At 41.1% G+C, this 25157-nt stretch overlaps 3 protein-coding genes across 5 annotated transcripts in view; 1 reads left to right on the top strand and 2 right to left on the bottom strand.

Moving 5' to 3' along the window:
- Positions 1-5008, bottom strand: part of LOC140551935 (death-associated protein kinase 2) — a 31863-nt gene extending 26855 nt beyond the window's left edge. Inside the window, exon 1 of the mRNA XM_072675751.1 lies at positions 4867-5008. The gene's annotated coding sequence lies outside the window, so the exon portion shown is untranslated. The remainder of the gene's footprint in view (positions 1-4866) is intronic.
- The window catches only part of LOC140551934 (uncharacterized), a 48495-nt gene extending 28693 nt beyond the window's left edge, over positions 1-19802 (top strand). The window contains exons 1-11 of one of the 3 annotated variants that reach the window (XM_072675748.1): positions 4384-4664; positions 5655-5759; positions 11574-11704; positions 12848-13053; positions 14220-14395; positions 14577-14666; positions 14757-14937; positions 15546-15794; positions 16960-17287; positions 18797-18993; positions 19116-19802. In XM_072675748.1, the coding sequence (XP_072531849.1) occupies positions 11677-11704; positions 12848-13053; positions 14220-14395; positions 14577-14666; positions 14757-14937; positions 15546-15794; positions 16960-17287; positions 18797-18993; positions 19116-19271 (1611 nt within the window). In that variant the 5' untranslated portion in view covers positions 4384-4664; positions 5655-5759; positions 11574-11676 and the 3' untranslated portion in view covers positions 19272-19802. Of the gene's footprint in view, positions 1-4383; positions 4665-5654; positions 5760-11573; positions 11705-12847; positions 13054-14219; positions 14396-14576; positions 14667-14756; positions 14938-15545; positions 15795-16959; positions 17288-18796; positions 18994-19115 lie in introns of those variants that run through there. The other 2 variants (XM_072675749.1, XM_072675750.1) reach the window with 2 other exon arrangements.
- A 517-nt stretch (positions 19803-20319) lies between these two features.
- On the bottom strand, positions 20320-23614 carry ssr2 (signal sequence receptor, beta). Its single transcript, XM_072675753.1, has 6 exons — positions 23575-23614; positions 21880-22037; positions 21679-21777; positions 21228-21336; positions 20938-21015; positions 20320-20820 (listed from the first exon to the last, which is right to left on the bottom strand). Exons 2-6 carry the CDS (start codon positions 22035-22037, stop codon positions 20710-20712), a joined length of 555 nt encoding a protein of 184 aa, XP_072531854.1. The 5' UTR covers positions 23575-23614; the 3' UTR covers positions 20320-20709.
- Between the last annotated feature and the right edge of the window lie 1543 nt (positions 23615-25157).

Here is a 25157-nt window from a genome sequence, read left to right as displayed (position 1 = left end):
AGTTCTCAAGTTTCCTTGGTCTTCCAGACCTCAGCTTGGTCTCCTTGAGTGCTGGTATTTGCCCCTTCTTAATTAAACCTACTAAGGAATTGGCTACCTAAAAACGCTTTGCTATCTTCTTATAGGCTTCTCCTGCTTTGTGAGTGCTAGAGAGCTGCTTAGATGTGACCTTGGTAAATTATCTGAGAGCACAAATCTATTGTGCTCCTATTGTTCAACCTTGTTGCAAGTCACAAAATGTGTATCAATTCTGCTTAAACATTAATACCACTTGCCTAATTTTGAGTAGGTCTCAACTGTGCCAGCACAAGAGATCTGACCATTACATGAATGCACTCCACAGAATCTCAGAAGGGTTCTTGTGGTATCTGGCACCAAGGCGTTACCAGCACATCCTTTAAGTTCCTGGTGAGTTGTGAGGCCAGGCCTCCATGGACTGCATCACCCATGACCCTGTCGCAAGTTCACAGGCTGTCCTTCCTAGGAGCACTTTTGGTAGGTACTACCTTCAAGACCTGACTGTTTACTTATCGCCTAATATATCCTACCCCTTTACAGATGCCACTGCAGAACTAGTGTTGAATAGTTACTATATATATTACATATGTAATATTCTTCCTAACATTCCTAATATTCATACAGAGAACCTGTGAACAACAACATGTATAATATCATGTACAGGAGCATGGCTACAGGTTAGGGTGGGTGGGCTTTCGCTTCGATATGTACAAGACAAATGTTCTGGACTGTTAGCAGTGTGTTAAGAGACAGACACGACCACACAGTCAGTCAGTTGATAGGTAGATAGCTGACATGTTGGAAAGTTCAGAGTGCAGTCTTTCTTTTAAAATGTTCATTTCCTCTTTTAACGGTTTCTGAAGTTTTAGTACTAATCTGTACTGTATTTTTTTCAGTTCAGTGGTCAGCTTTCAGATTGTTGGCCTGAATGCTGTAGTTTCACTTCTGCATTTTGCTTTTTGAAATACCCTGGCTTTACCTGCGATACCATAGGTCATTAACATCAAGGCCCCTTTTGGTGTTGAATGTAGTTGCCTACACTACATATCCAATCGCCTTCCACAGGGGATGGGACCCTGGTAGTGCCACTGATCAAGTGGCTGATTGATAACGGATGTTGATCTAGTGCAGCATTTAGTGTAGAAGTGAAAGCTTAGCGGTCTAATGCGCTACCAGAGTTCGAATCCCGAGCCATGCCGCTTCAGCATCAACATTCAGAGTTCAAAAGAGCACACTTGTCCATGCTCTCTCCATGTGGGTAGATGGCTCTCTCTCTCTCTGTCCCCTCATCACTCTTAAAGCACAGGCGGCCAATATCGGCCTGTTAGCAGGTACGGTTAGCAGGAGCTGAGGACCTGGTGCTTATCTCTGTGCACTTCGGCTGCCTGGCAATGCCGCATCGGTGCTGGCTGGCTTTGCATGTTCCTGAGGAGTTACGTCAGTGTTACAACGGACTTTGCAGACTGAAAGTACTGATCACCAACAGAAAGGTAGACTTTAAACATGTAACTTAGCTTGTAAGCTTATAATGTCATTTATGAATTTCTTTAGCTTGTAAGGAAGCTCTTGTGTACAGTATAGGTTTCCTGTACAAGCATTAACAAATGGTCACAGCCAGGTAGGTAGCCACCTGTAAGTCAACTCCACTCTTCTAAGACAGCCTCAGACACCGATCAGCCATAACATTAATACAACCTGCCTAATATTGAGTAGGAAGACCTTAGCAGGCATTCTGTTGTAGCCCTACAAGACCTGTCTGATATTTAGGAGACCCTTGTCAAAATCTTTAGTTAAAATCTCTACACAATTGAATGGTTGCGATGTAAACAGCGTCAGTTAGGTTGATGTCTGATGTGAAATGCTTCGTTCTTGAGAAATCTACCAACTCAGAATGGTTCTCAGTGATGGTGATAGGAACCAGATGTTTAATGCCTGTAAAACTGACTGTTTGCTTACTGCCTAATGTATACCACCCCTTGACATCTACCACTATAGATGAAAATAATCAATGCATTTCCCTTCACCTGTCAGTGGTGCTGAAATTATGGCTGATCAGTGTATGTTTACAGTGTTTGTAGCAACTCAACAATCCCAATATCACCTGCTTTCAATAATGAGCCCTGCTCCTTTACACCGGAGGGAGCCTGATTTGTGGAATAAGATGTTGCAGTGGGTGGCTGGAACAAAGATATGCAAATGTTGCAGTCTCAGTGGATTCAGAGTGAAATCGAGTGTCTGTGCCATCCTCATGTTTTGTCCCAGACAACCAGGGCATTGTGCAGGCTCACAGTCATCAAGGGGTTGTATAGCACTTAAGCAAATATCCCATGTCTGTAGATTCGCTATATGAGGACATCCAAACAAAACCAAACAAAATATCAACACAGGTTCACTGGAAAGGATTAAGAAATAGTTAGAAATAGTAAGAATATATTCTGAATCATGTTTGCTACATACAGCAAAGTGTCATGCAAATGTTTGGGTAGCCCTGGTCAAAATTTTAGCAATCCTATGATCCTCTTCCATACTTTAACTTAACCTCTGTAGTTTCTGTTAACTGCCATTTCTTAATTATATTATGGACTGAGGAATGCTTTGCCATCTCCTGGTAGCCTTCTGTTTTGTGGGCATCACTTACCTCACAGCTGCTAGACAGCTGCTTAGAGGAGCCCATGGCTGCTGATTGTTGGTTCAAGGTCTAAGTAGTTACCTTTGGTCCCAATGACACCTTGTGTTTGTTTGTTTGTTTGTTTGTTTTTATTGAGAAAGAATTAACATAGAAGCGGTATGTAATTAAACAAAAAACACAATAACTTCAGCAAACCCTAATGCACAGTTACTCTGCCCTTTATATTATAAAACATTTAAATAATGCTCAAAGCCTCAAACTGTTTGGCAGGGTCTCAGACTTTTATAAGCAAATTAAGCCTGAGAAAAGCCACCAGTTGCAATTAGGAACTGTTCGGCTGAATCAATTTTCCAAGCTTTACAGATTAACATAAAACATGGGCCCCACCGAGTAACCGTCTAAAGATCTGAAAACGAAACTATTTAATGCCCACACGCACTTCCACAGCGCAGGAGGTTATTAAGAAACAGCAGTTCAGGTGAACTGTGCAGGACAAGAGGAGATCTAGGAGACCAAGAACTGCTCATATGCTGCATACTGCAGGCAAACCAAAACCCTATGACTGCCAAGAACTTGCATGAAGGTTTAGCTGAGCTTAAGAGGGTGGTGGACTGTTCCCAGGGCTGGTCCAGGCCTTCATAGGGCCATAAGCAAATTTTCATTTTTCACCACCCAAGCGGCACATAACTGCATTTGCCCAACGGTGGCAGCAGCTAACAGCAGAAACTGAATACCCCAGTATTGGTGTGCCAGCAATGAATAAAAAAGGTATATAAAAATTGCTTTCACCTTTGTAATACCATTTCATTTTATTTTACATTTTAGATGTAATTTTTTTATCATATCTTGGTGCTCTTGGGGGCCCTAAGCATCCGCATAATTGGAGTATGCCTTGGGCCGGCTCTGACTGTTCCACTGTGCAGCATTGTTTGCACAAACATAGTCTTAACTGAAGAGTCCTGAGAAGCAAACCTTACCTGCGACCTCAACACAAACTCAACATCTCACGTCCGCTATACTACACATGGAAAATCACACACAAAAACAAATTGTAAAAAAAAAGGAACACCTTTCCAACTGTGAAGAACAAGGGTGGATCTGTCTAATTATAGGGCTGGTTTTGCAAGTAAAGGGAAGAATGGACTTCACTAAATACCAGCAATGTCCAGGAGGCCAAAATCAAGCCATCTGTTAAAATGCTGAAGCTGAAAAGATATACACCATGAACAGTGGTGAAACAGAGAGGTTTTTGGAATGGTCCACACCAAAAAGCCCCCTGACATAAACACCACAGGAAACTCGTGGATGGACATTATGAACAAGCTGTGCAGCAAGATGACCCAGGAACTATAGGCCAAAGAGAATGGAGGGGGAATCCAACTCGTTCAGTCCTGACTCTGTAAGCGTCCCAAACTTTCACTCAGGACACAGCTTGCTTTTAATTGTGTGCCCTTTAGCTCAGGTGCTGCACAGCAGAACTCAGTAAGTGGTGAACAGTGGGTGTCTCTCTCTCTCTCTCTCTCTCTCTCTCTCTCCCTCTCTTTCTCTCTCTCTCTCTCTCTCTCTCTCTCTCTCTCTCTCCCTCCCTCTCTCTCTCTCTCTCTTCTCTCTCTCTCTCTCTCTCTCTCTCTCTCTCTCTCTCTCTCTCTCTCTCCTCTCTCTCTCTCTCTCTCTCCCTCTCTCTCTCTCTCTCTCTCTCTCTCTCTCTCTCTCTCTCTCCGCTCGAGCGCGTTCTGTGTCTGGGGAGCTGTGTGGCGCGAAACCCCGCGCTCGCGCTGCGCTTCTCCGCTTCACTGGCGGTCACGACTCTCGCACACGACTCCTGAAAGCGAAGACGCAGCGAGCGGCGACCACCACAGACACCTGACATAGCGACCACGAAGGTCGACTCGGACATGTCTCTGGCGAGCCCTCGACTATCTTTCTCCGCGCGCCTCGGTTCTCCTCGCCTCCGTCTTCAGAGGAGAAACCCTCCTTAAAGCGGCCGGACACCCTCAGACGGTCAGACGGTCAGACGGTCAGTCTGAGGAGGAACTGCCTGTCGTTTCAGCGGCGTCCTTTTTTTTATTTCCTTGTTTTGCGTTACTACACCTGTGTGTGTGTGTGTGTGTGTGTGTGTGTGTGTGTGTATACACCTTCCTTCATACCCAGATAAAAGCAAACGAGCACATTCAGCCGATACACTTACAGCTAAAAATATATGAACTCCAAACACGTACCTGACTGTCTCCTCATGCAGCCCAGCTGAGCGTGTGTGTGTGTGAATGCGTGTGTGTGTGTGTGTGTGTGTAAAGCTCACTTCAGGTCCGACCTACGTTTGCTCAAATCAGGAAAGGCGATTTGAGACAACCCCCTCCTCCTCCCCCCTTACATGACGGGAGGAGCTCATTGATGCGCTTTACCACACACCAATCCCTCAAACACACACACACACACACACACACACACACACACACACACACACACACGCAGACTAAAAAACCCACATAGTACTAGTAGGTTGAGCTTACTGCCTTAAAAACACATTAACTGTGAACTCCAAATTTCCACACAACTGGATGGCTGCGATGTAAACAGAGTTTACTGGTTCCCAGTGGTGGTGAGAAGAACCAGATGTTTGATGCCTGTAAAACCAGAGGCAAAGTCTCTTTATTGTATTTACGGTTATTTCATGTAACAGAAAGCGGTTACAGGAAAAAGGTGATGAATATGCAGTGTCATCGTTTTGAGAAGGGTTTGACCTACAGCATAGCCATGAAACCCATGGTGGAGATGTTCATGCAGGATACTGTGAGGCAAAATAGTTCCACGAAGAATTGATCACAATCACAGACAATAATCACATTTATTATATATATATATATGTATATATATATATATATATATATATATATATATATATATATATATATATATATATATATATATATTATTATTATTATTATTATTTTTCATTGTTTTTGTTTTTTTTAGATTGTAAACAAAATGACCGCTATTTGTGTTGTAGACATCAAGACCTCCTTCCCCACCAGGAAAATCCAGGAGCGCTGCTTTTAAGAAGTTAAGAAGCCAGACTCCAGATTTCAGACACCTAACATGGACTGTGTTTGGGGTAAGTATCAACTGTGTACATTTCATTTGTGGTGAACTTCAGTAAAAGTCAGGGTGTTTTCATGTTTACTCCATTATTCTTAATATGACACCTACACACACTGAACGGATTGCTACACGGATACAGTCAATACAAGGATCATATATGAGAATTCACCCCAGTCTTTCAGTACTTCTTCAGTGCAGTTCCCACAGTGTATCCACACACATCAACAAACTAGAGCTGTGGTTTTCTGCTTCTTACTTAGACACCTTACTTCTGTAATACTCAAAACCAGCTGTGACCCATGAGTGAACATTCAGTACTTGTGCCATCTTGTGGTCAAACTGACTCAACTCACACTATCACGTGGCTTGTTTTAAGACGGAGGAGGACACTTTAACCCATAGAACTCTAGCTAGTAAGCTAGTATTTTTCTTCCTAGCCTTTTTAGTTTGACAGTACACATCCTGCTGAATGTTGTGATCTGTTTTATCCTGTCCTGTTTTATCCTGTCTGTTATCCTGTCTGCACGCAGACATTGCTTTTACATTGTTTAATGGCGCATGCAGTTTTTATAATCTCCATAGGAATGCATGTTGCATAATGCCGAGTGTGCAGAGAGGAGGGCTATAAATCCTCCCTAGGAGTGGTATTTCCTGGTGCGATGACGCTCCATCCAATACCTTTGGGATGAGTTAGAGTGAAAAAAAAATCCCATCATCCAACTTCCGTACCTGACCTCTTTTTGGCTGAATGCAGTCAACTCCTTACAGCAGTGTTCCAACTTGTAGTCTAATGTCACTGCAACACAAGGGAGAAAACAACAACAAAAAAAAAGAGTTGAGGTCCAGATGGATGATCATCGCCCCACTTCATGTCCAGTTCATGCCAAAAGTATTTGATGGAGCACCGTCCATCATTCCAGAGAACACAGTTCATCTGCTCCACAGCTCACTGTGGGGGGACTTTATACCCCTCTAGCCCACACATGGCATTAATCATGGTGCCAATAGGTTCATGTGTATCTGCTCCAGACAGTCCTATTATTTTGGCAGGACTTTTCTACAGTACTTAAAGTAGAGTAATGCATTGACTAGAAGGGGTGTCCACAAACATTTGGACATATACTGACATCAACATCAACAGCTATGAAGTGCTTTGAGTGGCTTGTCAAAACCCACATCTGTTCCTCGCTTCCAGCCACCATGGACCCTCACCAATTTGCATACCACTCCAACAGATCCACAGATGACTCTATTGCACTGACAGTGCACTTTGCCCTCACACACTTGGACAGGAAGAACACCTATGTAAGAATGCTGTTCATAGATTACAGCTCAGCATTCAACACCATCATCCTGGCTAAACTCATCCCCAAGCTCACAAACTTGGGTTTGAACTCTCATCTGTGCAACTGGGTCCTGGACTTCCTAACAGGTAGACCCCAAGTGGTGAGAGTAGGAAACAGCTTCTCGTCCACGCTGACTCTGAGCACGGGCTCCTCAAGACTGTGTCCTCAGCCCCCTCTTGTATCCCCTGTTAATTTCTACAGATCCTTCCTGTCTTTGTATATTCTGTGTTTCGTGTATATTTTGTGTGTATTTTGTATTTATTTCATATAATTTTATATAACTTTATTTTAATATGTTTAGTATGTATATAGTTTTGTCCTCCTGAAGAGCACCAACCTGAGCCTCACCACAAGCATTTCAATGCATAAATGTCCTGACATGTTGTGCAAATGACAAATAAACCTGAAACTTGAAACTTGAACTTGATATAGTGTAGGTGCGTGAGTGGCGCCATCTTGTGGCAAACAAAGTGTGTTTTTCTTTCTCTTTTGGGCCACTACCGACTTTGTAGCTGAATTCACTCTTTAGTTTGAATACTTTTGGACATATAGGTGTAAGGTAAAAATTCAGCAGTTTGGAATATTTCATTTAGATGTCATTACTTCTTCTTAGAGTAATTTGTGAAAATGAGAGATTAGTCTAATTATACCAAAATACTGTAAAACTATTTGTCTACCACAGTTGTCTACCATATTTTTTAAATGTAAAAATGGAAGATTATAGTAGATACCGACCCATTGTCTTGTTGGTTTTTACAGAAGCTGGCTGTTTGCAGAGTAAATTGAGAAAGTGTCTCTGAATATTATAGCGATTGGAGGTGCATTTATGTTGACGAACTTGTTCCTTGTTTTTTTCTATTAATATCTTCAGAAATATGATTTAAACATTTGCTGGATCTGAAGATCCCGCCTTTTCAGTTGCATACTTGACTCACATCCGGAGTTACAAAGCCCTGAAGAAGGGTTGAGAAACTTGTCCTCTGCCTCTTGCTGTGTTTTAACTGGTGGATTTGTGTGTCTGTCATCTGCCTCTCATCTGTAATTGGTTCATGAGTCCGTCTATGTTTTCAGTGAAACTGACCATTGAACACTCTTTTCACAATTACAAAGTACTTACCCATTACGTCAGAAACCCTTATTAACCCTCTTCATTCAGTCGACTTCATAGAGAGATGTAAATTGGAGTGTGAAGAGTTTACAGCTGCTCCAGAGCAGTAGGCCATGTAAGAATTAACACAAGAATTAACACAAAGCAGAAACAGGGTTTACTGAGAAATTAAAGGTGAGCATAAATGCATGAAACTGCTTTAAAAAGTCTTGTTGTGATTTACTGAATACTGCTGAATCACACTGTTGGGATTAATTAGGAAAAAATGCTAAAAGCTACAAATGTACTCAAGCGTACAAAAGTACAAAAAATCTGAGTTGGATCAATTATTACATTTTACATTGTGTAAAGGAACAGCTTATCCTAGATCAGATCTTAGTTTGATAAAGTCAGATCAATCAGTTTAGCAGGTTTTTTTTATTATGGTTTTAACTTTGTGGAAATACACAGTATAGTGAAATTATGCTCCTCCAGGACCTTGGTGCAATATGGAGCAACACAACAGTACACAAGACCACATAAAGGCTAGTGTGCAAACATAGAGCAAGAAACTATGCAATACGTTTCATGGCCACCATACCCAGGGTTTGGATGTACATCTATATGATATGTATTCAGAATACAGAAATGTAAGTATATGTTGGCAGTACTCAAAATAGAGTTACATTTACATTTTTAGAGAAATGAGATGAGCACTTATTATACTCAAAAATGTCTTATTTGCAAACACTCTGCTGATCACAATGCAGATCAGTTATTTATCTCAGTGTTACTGAGCTCTACTAAAACATGAGTAGACTGATAAATCACTGTGCTGATCAGTTATTTATCTCAGTGTTACTGAGCTCTACTAAAGCATGAGTAGACTGATAAATCACTGTGCTGATCAGTTATTTATCTCAGTGTTACTGAGCTCTACTAAAGCATGAGTAGACTGATAAATCACTGTGCTGATCAGTTATTTATCTCAGTGTTACTGAGCTCTACTAAAACATGAGTAGACTGATAAATCACTGTGCTGATCAGTTATTTATCTCAGTGTTACTGAACTCTACTAAAGCATGAGTAGACTGATAAATCACTGTGCTGATCAGTTATTTATCTCAGTGTTACTGAGCTCTACTAAAGCATGAGTAGACTGATAAATCACTGTGCTGATCAGTTATTTATCTCAGTGTTACTGAGCTCTACTAAAACATGAGTAGACTGATAAATCACTGTGCTGATCAGTTATTTATCTCAGTGTTACTGAACTCTACTAAAGCATGAGTAGACTGATAAATCACTGTGCTGATCAGTTATTTATCTCAGTGTTACTGAGCTCTACTAAAGCATGAGTAGACTGATAAATCACTGTGCTGATCAGTTATTTATCTCAGTGTTACTGAACTCTACTAAAGCATGAGTAGACTGATAAATCACTGTGCTGATCAGTTATTTATCTCAGTGTTACTGAACTCTACTAAAGCATGAGTAGACTGATAAATCACTGTGCTGATCAGTTATTTATCTCAGTGTTACTGAACTCTACTAAAGCATGAGTAGACTGATAAATCACTGTGCTGATCAGTTATTTATCTCAGTGTTACTGAACTCTACTAAAGCATGAGTAGACTGACAAATCACTGTGCTGATCAGTTATTTATCTCAGTGTTACTGAGCTCTACTAAAGCATGAGTAGACTGATAAATCACTGTGCTGATCAGTTATTTATCTCAGTGTTACTGAGCTCTACTAAAGCATGAGTAGACTGATAAATCACTGTGCTGATCAGTTATTTATCTCAGTGTTACTGAACTCTACTAAAGCATGAGTAGACTGATAAATCACTGTGCTGATCAGTTATTTATCTCAGCGTTACTGAGCTCTACTAAAGCATGAGTAGACTGATAAATCACTGTGCTGATCAGGTAATTATCTCAGTGTTACTGAGCTCCACTAAAGCATGAGTAGACTGATAAATCACTGTGCTGATCAGTTATTTATCTCAGCGTTACTGAGCTCTACTAAAGCATGAGTAGACTGATAAATCACTGTGCTGATCAGGTAATTATCTCAGTGTTACTGAGCTCCACTAAAGCATGAGTAGACTGATAAATCACTGTGCTGATTATTTATTTATCTCAGTGTTACTGAGCTCTACTAAAGCCTGAGTAGACTGATAAATCACTGTGCTGATTATTTATTTATCTCAGTGTTACTGAGCTCTACTAAAGCCTGAGTAGACTGATAAATCACTGTGCTGATTATTTATTTATCTCAGTGTTACTGAGCTCTACTAAAGCCTGAGTAGACTGATAAATCACTGTGCTGATTATTTATTTATCTCAGTGTTACTGAGATCTACTAAAGTCAAGTCAAGTCAATTTTATTTGTATAGCGCTTTTTACAACTGTTGTCGTCACAAAGCAGCTTTAAATAATTAGTACTTTATAAAGGACAGAGTACTTAATAAAGGACTAAAGCATGAGTAGACTGACAAATCACTGTGCTGATCAGTTATTTATCTCAGTGTTACTGAGCTCTACTAAAGCCTGAGTAGACTGATAAATCACTGTGCTGATCAGTTATTTATCACAGTGTTACTGAGCTCTGCTAAAACATGAGTAGACTGATAAATCACTGTGCTGATCAGTTATTTATCACAGTACTTTATCTCTGACATTTCACAGTGATATACACATACATTTACACATATACACGTTTGTCTGTAATACAGTATCTAGCAGCACACAGTATCAAGCTGAGAAGATGAGCAAGGAAATAGAGTGGGGGAGCATCGAAAAATTTAGATGTGTGAAGGGGTCCAGGGGTCAGTCTGTGTGTTGAGAAGTCTCAAGATCTAGGATTGTAGGATTGCTAATATTTCTCTCTCCTTCTCTCTCTCTCTCTCTCTCTCTCTCTCTCATCTCTTAAAGTCATTGTTCTCTGAAGCTGCCACATTTCTCTTCCTGTGCGGTTGCAAAGATTCAAACTGCCATTCTCACTCTCTCCTTCTTTCTCACTCACACATTCTCTCTCTCTCTCTCTCTCTCTCTCTCTCTCTCTCTCTCTCTCTCTCTCATTCTTTCAAATACATTTATAGAGGCGGCTTGGCAGTGTGTCACTAGTACTTACTGAAAAGTGCATAATTGTTTCCACTGTATCAACCATAGCTACGTAGTTGACATTTGTAGCTTTAGTAACTACGTCACAGTGGTTACGCAGTTTATACTTTTCTCTCAAAATGTACTCAAAATAAGTAGCAAATTTGCTCTTCCCTCAACAAATCCCTGTTCTCACAGATCTAATGTTGAAATAGGTCCCTCTGAGGCTTCATCCTAGGGCTAACTGAAGGCGTTTCTTTCCATTTGCTCCGCTTCACCTGCATTAGCATGTTTTTCGCTCTCGCTCACAGTCACGCTCATACATTGAGGTGGATGCACTCATGAGCAGTTGACGTGCTGTCGCTGTGCTCTAACATCCTGTGGTTGAAGATGGACTTTGAATACCAGAAAATGAAAGGTCAGCTATCTCTTGTGTTTTTAAAATGCCTTACTTAACAGCTCAGTTGATACAATACTGTACATTGATGTAGACTGTTTCTGAAAAGAACCTCAAACTTGTGTTCTTCGTTTCTGTGTTGAGCTCTGGTGCTCTTAGATGTATGTTAATAACTGACGTCATGGACAGTTCATAAACATATCGGATCTTGCTTGTTTTAGATATATACATTATCTATGAGCAGGGTATTAAGATTTTGAATGATGGGACTGACATTCTTACTGTGCCGTTGTATCAATTTCATACTTACTTTTGACTTGTGATATTATTAAAGTAAGATATATTAACAGAAGCAGTGAAACAGTGTTATTATACTGTGTACGTGGTCTGATAACTATACTAACTGTGTTACATAACATACAGGAAAACAATTTTGTTGGCATTGCAGTAGATCTACTTTCTTGTGACTGACTTAATCTTGATATTTGAGCTTCTAGAATGCTCTGGACTTGCTGCTGCTGTGGTTAAAGAAAGACTTGAGGATTTCCGCTCAGCAGACCATGTTGAGATTCTGGCCTTTGAAAGCATGACTTCTCTGCATCAGTGTAAAAATAGGCTATGTGATAACAGGGCCAAGAGCAGCTTCAGTGTTTAACGCCCCCATGGTACAATATTCAATACGTCATTCGATATCTGGTTCAATATCATATCGTCACTGTCATATCTAAATCTTCTAACTCCATTTTTGTGCCATGTGACTAGTTATCTGTTGAATTTCTCTATAATTGTCTGTGACCACAAAATGCATTTAGACCTTTAAATTATAGTTGCAAGTAAAAGTAAGTTAATCATTTAGAATGATCTGGATTCCAGTATTGCTTACTGTGGACTAATAACTAATAACACACAAACATTTACTGTCTATTTCACTGTATGCCTTTTATTGAGCACATAATGTAAACAGTGCAGGCTAGAAAAAGTAAGTAAATGTCTGTGTTAATGAAAAGTTTGAGTTTGATCTAATTGAACACATTCAGGCTTGAATGCAGATCAGAAGTCAACATCTGAACATCTGTAAAGAAGCAAAAATGACATGGAATTGTAATTGCCTAGTTTGGGTGCTGTGTCTTATACGTTTACATATATTTTTGCTTTTCTGCACAGATGCTGAATCCCTTCAGAGGGAACAGCAAATCGGTTCACAGCCAATCCAATATCCAAGACCCATGCCTCGACCGTCTGTCGCCCCAGAAACCCAACCCACTAGTCGGAAGCCTCCAGTCAAACCCAGGCGCAGCATAAAATGTCGTCCCACCACACAGCAAGCACATGGACAGTCAAACAGCCAGGCCAGCCAGAAAGAGAACGAGGTAAATACTGTCCTTTCATAGATCATATGCTTTACTTTAGTGCTTCAGATGTATACAATTTTCCCTTTACCCCCATAAGCCTAGTTTAGCAGTGAAGCAATGAGGCTATTATAGCTATTGAGCAACAATTGTTATAGCCATATTGGTTTCAGGCAAACTGCATTGCTTCAAATTACAGTAAGTTGTTCAGTAAATTTAAATAGTTTCTGACATGATTGATATGCAGTAATCTTCAGTTAACAAACTATTGTTCCATAGCAATAGCAATAGCATAACAACAGTAGCAGCCATTTTAAGGTCTGACTGTCTATTTTAAAGACCCCTGCTTTTGGGACATATTTTTATATGTTTTTTTGGTATCTTCATATGTATTTTTGGAAATAATGCTGGTTGTTAGCGCTTTTTCTGTATAAAGGCACTGTGGTACTGTCAACTTCATTGATGTTAAGAATCAGATCTGTGCTTAATTATCACTATAACTTAAACACAGTGGTTTGACAGTGGTTCAGAATACAGCTATGTATATGTATTGAGATTTACATTTGAGACTTTACATTTCAAAAAGGAGTATCATTTACAGTTACATTTACATTTTCATAGAAGTAAACGGCCCCATAAGCACTTATTAGACTCTAAAAAGGAACTTCAAAATGGCTTCTTTGCAAACACTCTGACAATCACAAAAAGTCACAATGCTGATCAGTTATTTATATTAGTGTTACTGAACTCTTCTAAAGCATGAGTAGACTGATAAATCACTGTGCTGCCTACACCCTACCCTACATATGTATTCTATGCTCCCAACACTGAATAATCAGCTTATAAACAAGCTTAATATGAGTTGAACTGGGTGTGTTAGAGCAGGGTGCAGCAGTGCTTTGGGAAACACATGGCAGACTAGAGTTTGACACCATGCCTGGTGCAAAGATACAGTGAACTGATTTTCATAACATCACAAAAACAGAGAATTGCAGAAGTGCATGTGTTTGTTTTGGAGCTTGAATATTGACTGTGAAGTGAACACTACATTTTAGACAAGCTCAGTAATTTGTAAAATATGCTCCCTTTAAATGTGCAGGACATGGGAATTCCAGGAGCAAGAGTGGAAAGAACCCCATTATGTATAAGCGGCACTTAACACTGAAGTTGTGGCATATCTCTCATAGGTAGTAGTGAAGCGGATAGCTCCCTCTCAGGTGCTTGGCCCCGCAGGGCCTCTGGAGGCTCAGACTCCATCTCTGCGGGCTCACATCCTGTTGTGGTTTCAGAAAACGCAGCTACCTCGCCTGCAAACACCCGGACGGCCGCTGCCTTGCTGGCTCCATGGCTTCGCCACACGCAGGTTCTCTCTCTCTCGCTCTCTCTCCCTCTCAAATACATACACAAGACACAGAGGCGCGTTTCCAAAGCGCTTCCATCCTCACAGGTGCACAACCACATTTGCACCTGTACACATCAACATGACATCATTCAGTTAAAGATGTGCTATTTTTGCCTACTAAATTTTTTTCTCTTTCTCTCAGGGAGGCAGAGCAGCTACTGCAGGATAAGCAGCAGGGCTGTTTCCTGTTAAGGCTCAGTGAGTCAAAGGTTGGCTTCGTCCTCTCTTACAGGTACAATATACACCCACACAAACTAAGTAGCACTCTGCAGTCTCATACACATATATTTACACATTCTTAACATGTGCCGTCTCATTCCAGAGGTGCAGACAGGTGCCGTCACTTTATCATCGAAGAGGAAAGTGAAGTGTCCGGACTGTACAGTCAGTATGTCATTGCTGGAGAGAACAGCAGGCATGGCAGCCTGGAAGAGCTGATAAACTACTATACCTGCAATGCAGTGGGGCCCTTCAATGAAACTCTTACTGTGCCTTGTGAACAGGTATAGTCCTACGTACATGCGTGCACACACTCACATACAAAGTCTCTGCCTTGCATTGTTGCACTTTTAAAGGGGAATTCCACAGATTTCTCAAATGGTCTAATCACTGACTGGAACTGACTTTCGTATTTCTTTTTGACCTACTAGCACAAGTGCTACTAGCTAAAAAGTAAGCCTACAGCCCTGATATACCTTAAACGGGTACATTTCAAGTATGTTATCTGCCATATTTGAGGAAATTCAGCTAGCTAGCGGTTGCCTCCTCTCAATTTAACTGAAAATATCTGCACTGAGCTTGAAAGTAGTACTAGACTAGACAACCTGACATTGTCGCAAAGCAAATTTACTAAAATCAGGCAAGCAACTTTGGCAGATCTGACCATCACAGCCTAAGTAAAAGGAGAGAGCCAGGATGTAAACGGACACAAGTGCACTGAAACACTGGCATCCATCCACCCCATCATCAGGAAACCTGAGTAAATGCGTGCAAGCGATGCGACAACAGCACCAACATGAAAGATATACTCTCCCTCTCTTGGACATGAAGTGTACTCACAATAAAAGGGTGACTCTGTACTAAGATCTTTATAACCTTTACACATTTGCAGCCAACTGACAGCAGTGATGAAATAGCAAAGCTGGGAGTGAGAAATGAAGCAGAACGATCGGAAGAAGGAGAGCAGACAACAACATCTACTCTACAGCCTGTGCCAGAGTTCAATTGCACGGACTCTACAAGCCAGGTTGCCGTTGCTACCACTGATACTGCACAGTATGCTGTGGTGAGGAAGGCTCTGAGGAAGACTTATTCTCTCCCTGAGTGTAAGAGTGTACCTGACATGTGTCCCACCCAAGAGGTAAGGAACTGCAGATACTATCATTAAAACTTGAGATACACAAATAAATAACCATTAATTGCTTATACATGTACAGTTGTCTAAAAATATTAGGACACTCTATGGAGACCTTTATTTTTTCTAACATAAAAGTGTAAATGTCTTGTAAAAGTGAGTGGTATCAACACGGCCAGAAGGTTGTAGATGCAGATCAGTCCGGGAAGAGATTTTAAAAGATATCAGGACAATTAGAAAACAGCCGTTACACTGTCCCCTAAATCATTCACAAGTGGAACAACTGCCAACAAATCCAGATCAAGCCATCCTAGCAATCCTCGTCATCACAGGACCTTATCACAGCTGATGTCAAAGTACAGCATCCACCATTAGAAAGAAACTGTACAAGTTTGATTTTCATGGGAGGTGTGCAAGCAGGAAACCCTTGCTGTAAAAAATAAAAAACTAAACATCAAAGACTGAAATTTGCCAGAGAACAATTTTTAAGGCCATTTATTCAGTTGCATTTGTTTAGTTATATTACCTCCATCTCAAATGAGGATTTAAATGTCCAGATGTTTCAATATAATAAAAAAGACAAAGGGTTTCCTTATTTTTCACATGACTGTATGTTTATGGTTGAATAATGAACATATAATTTGGGTTATAGGGGTTGTACTGTAGGTGTGTACAGTATGCATTTGAGGCTGTTGTTAACAGAAAGATACTCCATACAGAACAGATTGTTGGAATGTAGTTTTATTGTTTAATCAAAAAATGCTATGCACTTTGATTTCTCATTTTGTAACATAAGATATATATTATCAATATATATGATCAAATCCTTCTGTGATATAATTCAGAGGGCTAGGAATGAATGTGTAATGTCATGAAAGCAGTGAAATCTCAGAAGAAAAGCACCATTTCTTACAATGTTGTAATTCTTACAAAGGAAATTCACATATTGGTATATTCTACAGGAAGCATTTGTTTTCAGTAATGTATGAATGTGGTTGTGCCTTATATGATGGGGATTTAGCTCAGAATCAGAAGACTGCTGCAGACATATGACCAAACCCTTTTGTGTTTAGAAACATATTCCCATCCATTATTTCTAAAACATTTACAAATATATTAATAATGGTAAGACATTTAAAAAAAAATACAAAACATTATTTCCTATCTGCAGAATGGCATGCCAGAACTTGTTGTGAACAACGCAGAAGACTTGACCCAGTCTACAGATGCTCCCTACGCTCGAGTCAACAAACCACCCAGGGCTGTACAGCAGAATCCCTCTTTTAGCGTCACTGACGCTGACAATGACCCCAGCTTATTAGGGGCAGCAGCATCCACTGAACCTCAGTTATTCCCCAGCACTGCAATCATGGCAGAACAGAAGTACTGGGAACTAGAGCCCCTGCACACTTATGAGGAGACCCCGCACATGCGTCCCCGCAAGGAGGAGATCGACTTTTATGCCATGGGGAGTCGCAGAGAAATAGACAGAAACACAGGTAAGCTGGAAGAGACAGAACATGAAGGTTTTAAAAAAATGTTAGAAACAGAAATTCAACTGAAGAGCTCAAACTAGGAGAAGGCTTCCTATTCCTACATTATTAAAAATTAAAGGTGCCAAAAAGAGATGATACAGAAGAAGAACCTTTCAAAATGATCATTTTTAATGATAATTTGTTTTTATATTTGGGACAAAGACATATTTTTCCTTGAGATGCCCCTCTTCTCCATATTAATAATTCAAGACATGATTCAAGTCCACATTCCAGACTTTAATTATTATTAATTATTTGCATGCATTTCAGTGTTGTAATTTCAGTTGAAATTACAACGCTTTTTACACAGAGTATGATTAGTCAGATATGTTCAATTGCTTCATTAATGCAGGTATAAGATACTTGAGCTTGCTTTTAAGCTTTCAAAAACCTTTAGTTGCCATTGTCCTGAGTCTTTAGTTGCCATTGTCCAATACGAGAGCAAGAGCTGTGCCAATAAAAGCCTAAGAAGCTTGTATCAGGCTGCAAACAAGAATACAACCATTAGAGTCAAACCTCAGGATTACCAAACAAATTTCATTAAGGAGAAAGAACACACTGGTAAGCTCATTAATAGGCCAAGGAAGACCTCCACTGCTGATGGCAACAGAATTCTTTCAGCCTGGCCTAGCCTAGCCTAGCCTTCAGGAGGTGGTGTGCATTTGTCAGACACTACTCTTCAAAAGACTTAATTAATTTGCAAGATGCAAACCATTGAAACAGAAGGGGCAGATTACGGTCCATAGAATACTGGAAAAAAGACTTATGGACAGATAAGACCAAGATTAACCTGTATCAAAGGGATGGCAGGAGCAAAGTGTGGACTGTCCACAATCCAAAGCACACCACCTTACCTGTAAAACATGGTGGTGGGGTGTCATGGTTTGGGCATGTATGACTGCCACACTTGTCTTCAAGTTCCAGTAAATGCTGCCGAACTCATTGGACAGTGCTTCATCCAATAGCCAGATGATAAACCCAAACATATTGTTGCATTAGAGGCTCTGCAAAGCATCACCAAAAAAGGTACTCAACACCTGGTGATGTCTTACGATTCGCAGGCTTCAAGCAGCCATTGCACGCAAGAGATATGCAACTCAGTACTAAACATGGCAGCTTATTTGTACCTATCATTGCTATGTCCCAAACATTATAGTACACTTAAATGAGGGGGACTGTTTAAAAGCATCACATCTGATTGGTCTGTGGAGCAAGGAATAATATAGTCTGTCCCAAACATTATGGAGGGCAGTGTATGTGATGTTTTCATAGTTGTCCTCCCAATCTAGCTGTGTTCAATTTTAATCACTAGCTCTAGTCTCTTTCCTATCTCACACAGCAATACCAAGCTGTGAGGGTGAGGGCTAGCAATTGCCCCCATATCTTTATCAAACTTCTGCTAATGTAATGCTATTGAACAGCTCAGTGGAGGCTTATGCTTTCTGTCTACAAACTCATGTGTGATCTCTCTAGGAGACCTCCCTGGTAATCACCTTTACTCCGAGGTCAATATTAAAGGCTCCAGAGATGACCCCCTGAGCATGCCAGCTCCTCCACAAGTCCGGACAGTCAGCATGGTTAACTCCAACCCTTCATCCACAAGGCCCAACCCGAGCTTGCCCTCAAGACCACCCCCAAGACATGCCTTCCGACCTGACAGCAGTGTACAGGTATGACTCGTCATAGTCGTCAATACCAGATACAGTTTCAAATATTTCAGTGTAATGTTTCCTTTATGTGCAGAAAACCTTGAAAATGTTTAACAGGGTGATGGCTATATTTTCTTTCTCAGAGTGGTTCACCAGGGATGACTGCATCCCCACTCTTCAGCCTTAACCACTCCGAGCATCTGCAACCTGTGAACTCTGCTTTCTCCATATATGAGCAGATTCCAGAGAGACCAACCAACTCCAGACCTCCTCTGCCACCTCCTAACCCCAAACGTTAAGCCAAGCTCTTCTGTGAACCCCCCCCCCCTTCTTTGTAATGAATAAGCTGGCCAGGTATCATAGAAGAAAATGTTGCTTTGTGCAAGAAACATTTCAGGCTTTCCAGATTACTAACAGTGCCTATAGTACAGTTCAAATTTCTATACCTTAACCTTCCTACTGCTACTTCAACCATATCAATATTGGAACCCTTTAAAATGGTTCTATGAAGAAACATCTTCAAGAGGTTTTCATTGTATATAAAGAACCATTTTTATTATATATGCAAGGTTTGATTGAGAAACATTGCCTTTACTGAAAAACCCTTTTGTGAGGGTGTAGTCTGGCTTTTTCCTGCTCATTTAAATTATTATATTTCATACCCAGGTTAAGAGCAATTTCTTTTGAGATTTGAAACCTTTACTTTCAAAAATGAAACAAATACTTATCACAGTCATTAAAGAAGAGCTGTGTACAAACCTGTTACCATGCTATTGAACATAAACTTCCACATACATAAAATGCAGAAATAAAATATTTAAAATATGAAATGAAGGCTATTAAGAAGAACTACATTTCTGCCTTACTAAGTAATGAAATTCTAAGTTTCTTCATAACTTACTTAGGTCTAATTTAGGAGTTTTAAAGTTATGTCCCAGGCATCAAGCCACATTCATTAGCATTACAAAAGGTTTCTAAATAGCTTTAAAAAACAAGCAAACAAACAAAAACATCTCTGCTTCCCATCACCACCACGGTGAACAATTCTTACTCATTTCAGACCCAACCCCTCAGGTTGGCTTTGTTTACATCTTTACTCAAGCACATACTTTGAAAATAATCCATGTAATTCCCCTTTAAATGTGGTTTAAAGCATTTACAAATACCAGCTCCTCTACGGAGACCAGGCAAACAAATAAACAGCGACCCAATGATCAAAAGACAGTGGAACTCAACTGCTGAAGCTCCAAAAGATTATATGTCGGCAGTCAGCACCAAACACCGATTAGATAAGTAAGCAAAGTTTTAACCAAAACACAAGCACATTTGAAAAGAGAAAGAACCAGATTATTTTTAAAAAACCCACTTCTTTATTTTCACTGCTAATCTCAGACCAGCAATAAACAGGGTGCAAAGTTCTTAAGATTTAATTTAGCGTTGATCAATTCTCCAAAAAAAACAAAAAGACAAACTGTTAGTGGCAGTCTGGAATGGCCACTGCGGTCAGTCATGTAGGCTGTGAAACACTGCCACCAATACTCTCGTCCCACAATGAAGTCAGTCCAACGTTTCCTCATACACAAAAAGGGCATCCTACCAGATTTGCCCAAACCTAGCATGACTGATCATTTTACCCCCAATATGGGTAATAAAATTATTGAAAATTGCTCCCCCCAAAACAACCCTTTAATACTCATCCCACAAACTGAACCCACATTTCTGCAACCCACTTCCCCGTTAGTTCTTCTTGCTCTTGGGCAAATCGTATTTCCTCTTGCTGGAGTACCAAAGGAGCAGGGGGATGCCAATGGAAGGAAGGGTCATCACACCAAATGCAGCCCAGTCCAGCTATAGAAGCAGACACAGTCAAGAGTCAGCCTTAAAACAGAATTTTAGGTATTCAATCAACTCATGGGTGCAGTGAATCACCCATGTTCTGCTAAAGATTAAATGTGAATAACTTACGTAATGGGGAGAGAAGCGCCTGTCAAACTCCCGCTGGGCCAGAATACCTCCCTGACCAGGGGCGCTGGTGTAACCAACCTGATAGAAAACAAGAATAGAACCTTCATCCTAACCACTGAACATCATGCTTACACAATGCACTACCAAGATACTTAACATCTAAGCCACACTACTGTTATTTTAGTTTGTAGAACAAAAACACTATATTAACACCCAACATGCTACAGTAATACAGAAACAACTGCTATTGCATGCTTCAGTCAAAAGTGCTGTTTGGGTGTAGTACTCACCACGACCTGCCCTCCCTCTTGGGCCAGGTAGCTGACAGTGGCTGAGGTGAAGTTGAAGTAGCCAGCCTTCAGGGGCCGCAGCACTACGGTATGAGAGACGTTACTGGCACTGATGGGACAGAAGTTAGGGAACATGAACAACCACTGATTAAGTTAAGACGGTGAGACATGTTTAAGATAAGATAACAGCAAAGACTGAATGCTCCCATTAACCCTTAAAATCAAATCCCGAGAGCAACAGTGGTACTGATTTTCAATCTTAGCGCTGACATGGGAATCCATTTGGAAGGAAAGATGGAGAAATGCATTACATTAAACATTCTATTTTTACTATTTCTAAACATTTGGGATGAACTAGTGTCCCAACTAACTGACCAAGATGATGAAGTTATTAATGAGTTGCAGTGTACAATCATTTCTCCCTTAATTAGGGTATAGACAATAAGGATACGGGGCGATGCGGTCCCATTTCACATTCAGCATTCCAGAGACAATGCCAAAGTCCTCAGGAGGGAAGGAGTCATCAGAGAGCTCCACTTCCAGAGCAGCACTGAGAAAAGAGATAGAAGAAAAGTCAGTAAGTATAACCGGACAGCATCAGACTAGAAAAACTGCTAAAATAAAATACATGTACAGGCATTGGAAGCAGTACCTGGTGCCAACATTGTAAATGTTGTATTGTAGGGTGAGATCTCTGCCCTCCACAGCATAGCGGTTAAGCAGGGACTTGGAGGCCAGTAGGCGAGCCCCTTCTTCTCCTGCCACCAGACCCAGCACAGCAACCAGAGCAAATATGCACAGAGTCCTCATCTGAAAACAAGAGAAGGTGCTTTTTCAGTATAACAATGGGCAAAACAGATAGTTTACACACCATATAGTTACAACACACTTAAAATGAAATAAATTGTGCACATTTTTCCTTATACTTGAAGACTTTCTGTATGTGCATCAAGTTTATCCCTTCATGTTACAGGATTTCATGCCTAAACCTACACCAAGCAAGATTGTATCATCTCAATAAATTCTTATTTTCAGATGCAGAAATGTTGCTTTTAAAGTTAGGACCACATCCCTTCTAATAAACACATTCAGCTACAAGTTGAACCTTTGCGCACACACAGTTTGTCTAGTCCCTGTAGAGAAGAGCTGCTAATAGAACAGGACTCTCTGGAGCAGATCAACATCAACCTATTGGCACCATGTCTAACGCGAGGTGTGGGCTAGAGGAGTTCTTAGCATTGAGCTGTGGAGCTGTGTTCTAGGGAATAATGGTCGGTACTACATCCAATACTTATGGGATGATTTGGGAAGTTGAGGTGAGGATCATGAAACACGACCATATAAACGCTCTTGTCGCTAAATGCAATCAAATACTCAGAAATGCTCTGAACTCTAGTAAAAAGGGCTTCTCTGGACAGTAGAGACAATTACTCCATTGAAAGCAGGATAAACTCTTAACCTTGATTTCAGAGGAAACAACGAATGAGTCGGTGTCTCAAAACATTTGTCCACGTAGTGCATTTGTGAAGAGCAGACTATCACAGTGATCCTGGTCTAAGACCTGGGCTTCTCAGCTAAACGCCACTTTACTAAATTTACTAAAATGATTTAGCAGAGTCTACAATTATTTAAGTCTACATTATAAAAGACTATTTATTATTTAATGCTAAATTATCAACGAATTATTTAACGTTACACCATCACTGACGTTACCCAGTACATTGTAACAGCTTGCTAGCCAGCTAGCTAAGACAGTCGGCTACAGTTAGCTAGCATAACTCGACTCAGGACACAAATAAGCACAAATAAGCCCACTGTTAAAACCTCTTACTAAGCTAAAATGCACTGGTTTATACACTCGGCCTGGACTATACACACGACCACTGAGATCTTAGTCCCACAGTACCGTTAGCTAGCACTCGGTTAACGGTTAGCAAGGCAGCCCCCTGTCTGGACCACTGCTAGTGTCAGGGTGTCGCTGAGGGAGAACACATTCTGAAACCCATTAATTTAATACACAATTAAAATAAATAAATCCATATCTCAGTGCATCAGTTAGTAGCAGTAGTTAAGATCAGGTACTGCTCATGTTTCGGGAGATCTCCGGCTCTTCTGCTGTAAACTCTACTAGTAGCGCTTACGTGTACTTCACCCCGACTGCCTGAATGAACAGCTCGGCTCAACACGGACAAAAAGCGCCCCTCTGAGAGCCAACAAAACACACCTGATCAAACACTACCAACAAAACAGGGGCTGCAAACAGCGCAGTCTGCAACCTAATGATCACTTAGACATTTATATACGAATCTGCACGTAAACCGGGATCTCTGGCAGACGCTACACTCACCTTCTCCCAGCTCCTTGCCCGCAGTGTGTGTGAGGGCTGTGTGACGCATGCGCACTGAACTTCACTCTTTTGCAGACGTGTCCTCCCTCTCCATAGAGCAGGTGCAGCTCCACACCGCCACCTACTGCAGAGGAGGGCCACAGAACCTGGCCTGTCAGTAATTTCGCTGTTTGTGGTCGAGGGGGAAATTTATAAAAATAAAAAACACACATTAAGTCACATTATGGCAGCGAAATGCTGCTTCGAAACCTCTTCAACTGTGTGTGACACATATAGCACTTTCCGGTCCTTGCACCGACTCCACCGGACTCCAGTTCCCAGAGTCCACCTGCGAAATGGGAATCCGGGTTATTATAAGACAAAAAAGTACCTTTTTGCTAAAATTACATTAAAAATCGTGACCTCGGATTCCTATCTCCACCCCTGTAAAGAAATAATGGACATTCCCTTTTTAATCTCTGCCACATCACACAACGATGTAGTACCAACATATGGCCACAAGATGTCCCTAATGTTGCGCAGCATAATGTTGGTATAATGTATTGGTAAAGGTAAAGGTGCACGTATTTGTCACTGTACAGCGAAATGTGTCCTCCGCATTTAACCCATCTGGTAGTGAAGACACACACACACACACACACACACAAACACACACACACACGTGTGTTAGGGGCAGTGAGTACACACACACCCAGAGCGGTGGACAGCCAACTCCAGCGCCTGGGGAGCAGAGAGAGTAAAGGGCCTTGCTCAAGGGCCCAACAGTGGCAGCTTGCCAAGCCTGGGAATCGAACCCACAACCATGTTATCCAGCCACCACTGCCCCGTTATTGTATACTGCATTTAGCTGGAAGCTAAAAGTTTAGGTGGAACAATGGTCTGAAACAGTGTGTGACACCCACAGATGCCAGGGGGGCACTGGGTCCTTCACCCACAAAGCTAAAGGGGGGCGATGCATCTCCAAGCACAAGCAAAGCCAAGGTTGTGAAACGCCAACAGACGAAGAGCTTAAAGCTGAACAGCATGTTCCTCCTCTAAAGGCCATGAAGCCAGTCATCTGTCGTAATGTGACTGCGGCACTTGGAGGATAACAGATGCTCACACTGCGAGGTACAGCCTATTTAGCTACCTAGACAGAGTGAGGTCAACTATGCTGTCTTTGACTCTCGTCATCATCACTGTCACACATGCCCCCTGGTCCCCCCGGAGATCACAGGCTAAGTGTTCGCAGTTTACTGGTCACCAGACACACCCTGCACTGAGCACAGATGTAAGCTGCATCGTGCCACACAAGCATGGCCTAGACAAGGATGTCTTCCTAAACCGAGCATCGGAGCAAAAATGGGCCTTTTGAGGAAAGCCACAAAGAAGCCTGAGGTGAAGCTGCACCAGGCAGTGATATCACAAGCTCTGCATACAGCATATAGCTGGCTAAAAGAATCTATTACTGAAAAGAAAAAAGCACACTGACTTTTCTCAGAGCATTTGGTGATCAGATGCTTTTTAAAGGCTTTTTGACCAAAGTTCAAGATGATATGTGTAACTATGGGGGCGGGGACAGAAGTGATATGTTTTGGGGACAC

Source organism: Salminus brasiliensis, chromosome 3, assembly GCF_030463535.1.
Source record: "Salminus brasiliensis chromosome 3, fSalBra1.hap2, whole genome shotgun sequence".
Taxonomy (NCBI): domain Eukaryota; kingdom Metazoa; phylum Chordata; class Actinopteri; order Characiformes; family Bryconidae; genus Salminus; species Salminus brasiliensis.
This window is presented reverse-complemented; position numbering and strand designations above follow the sequence as displayed.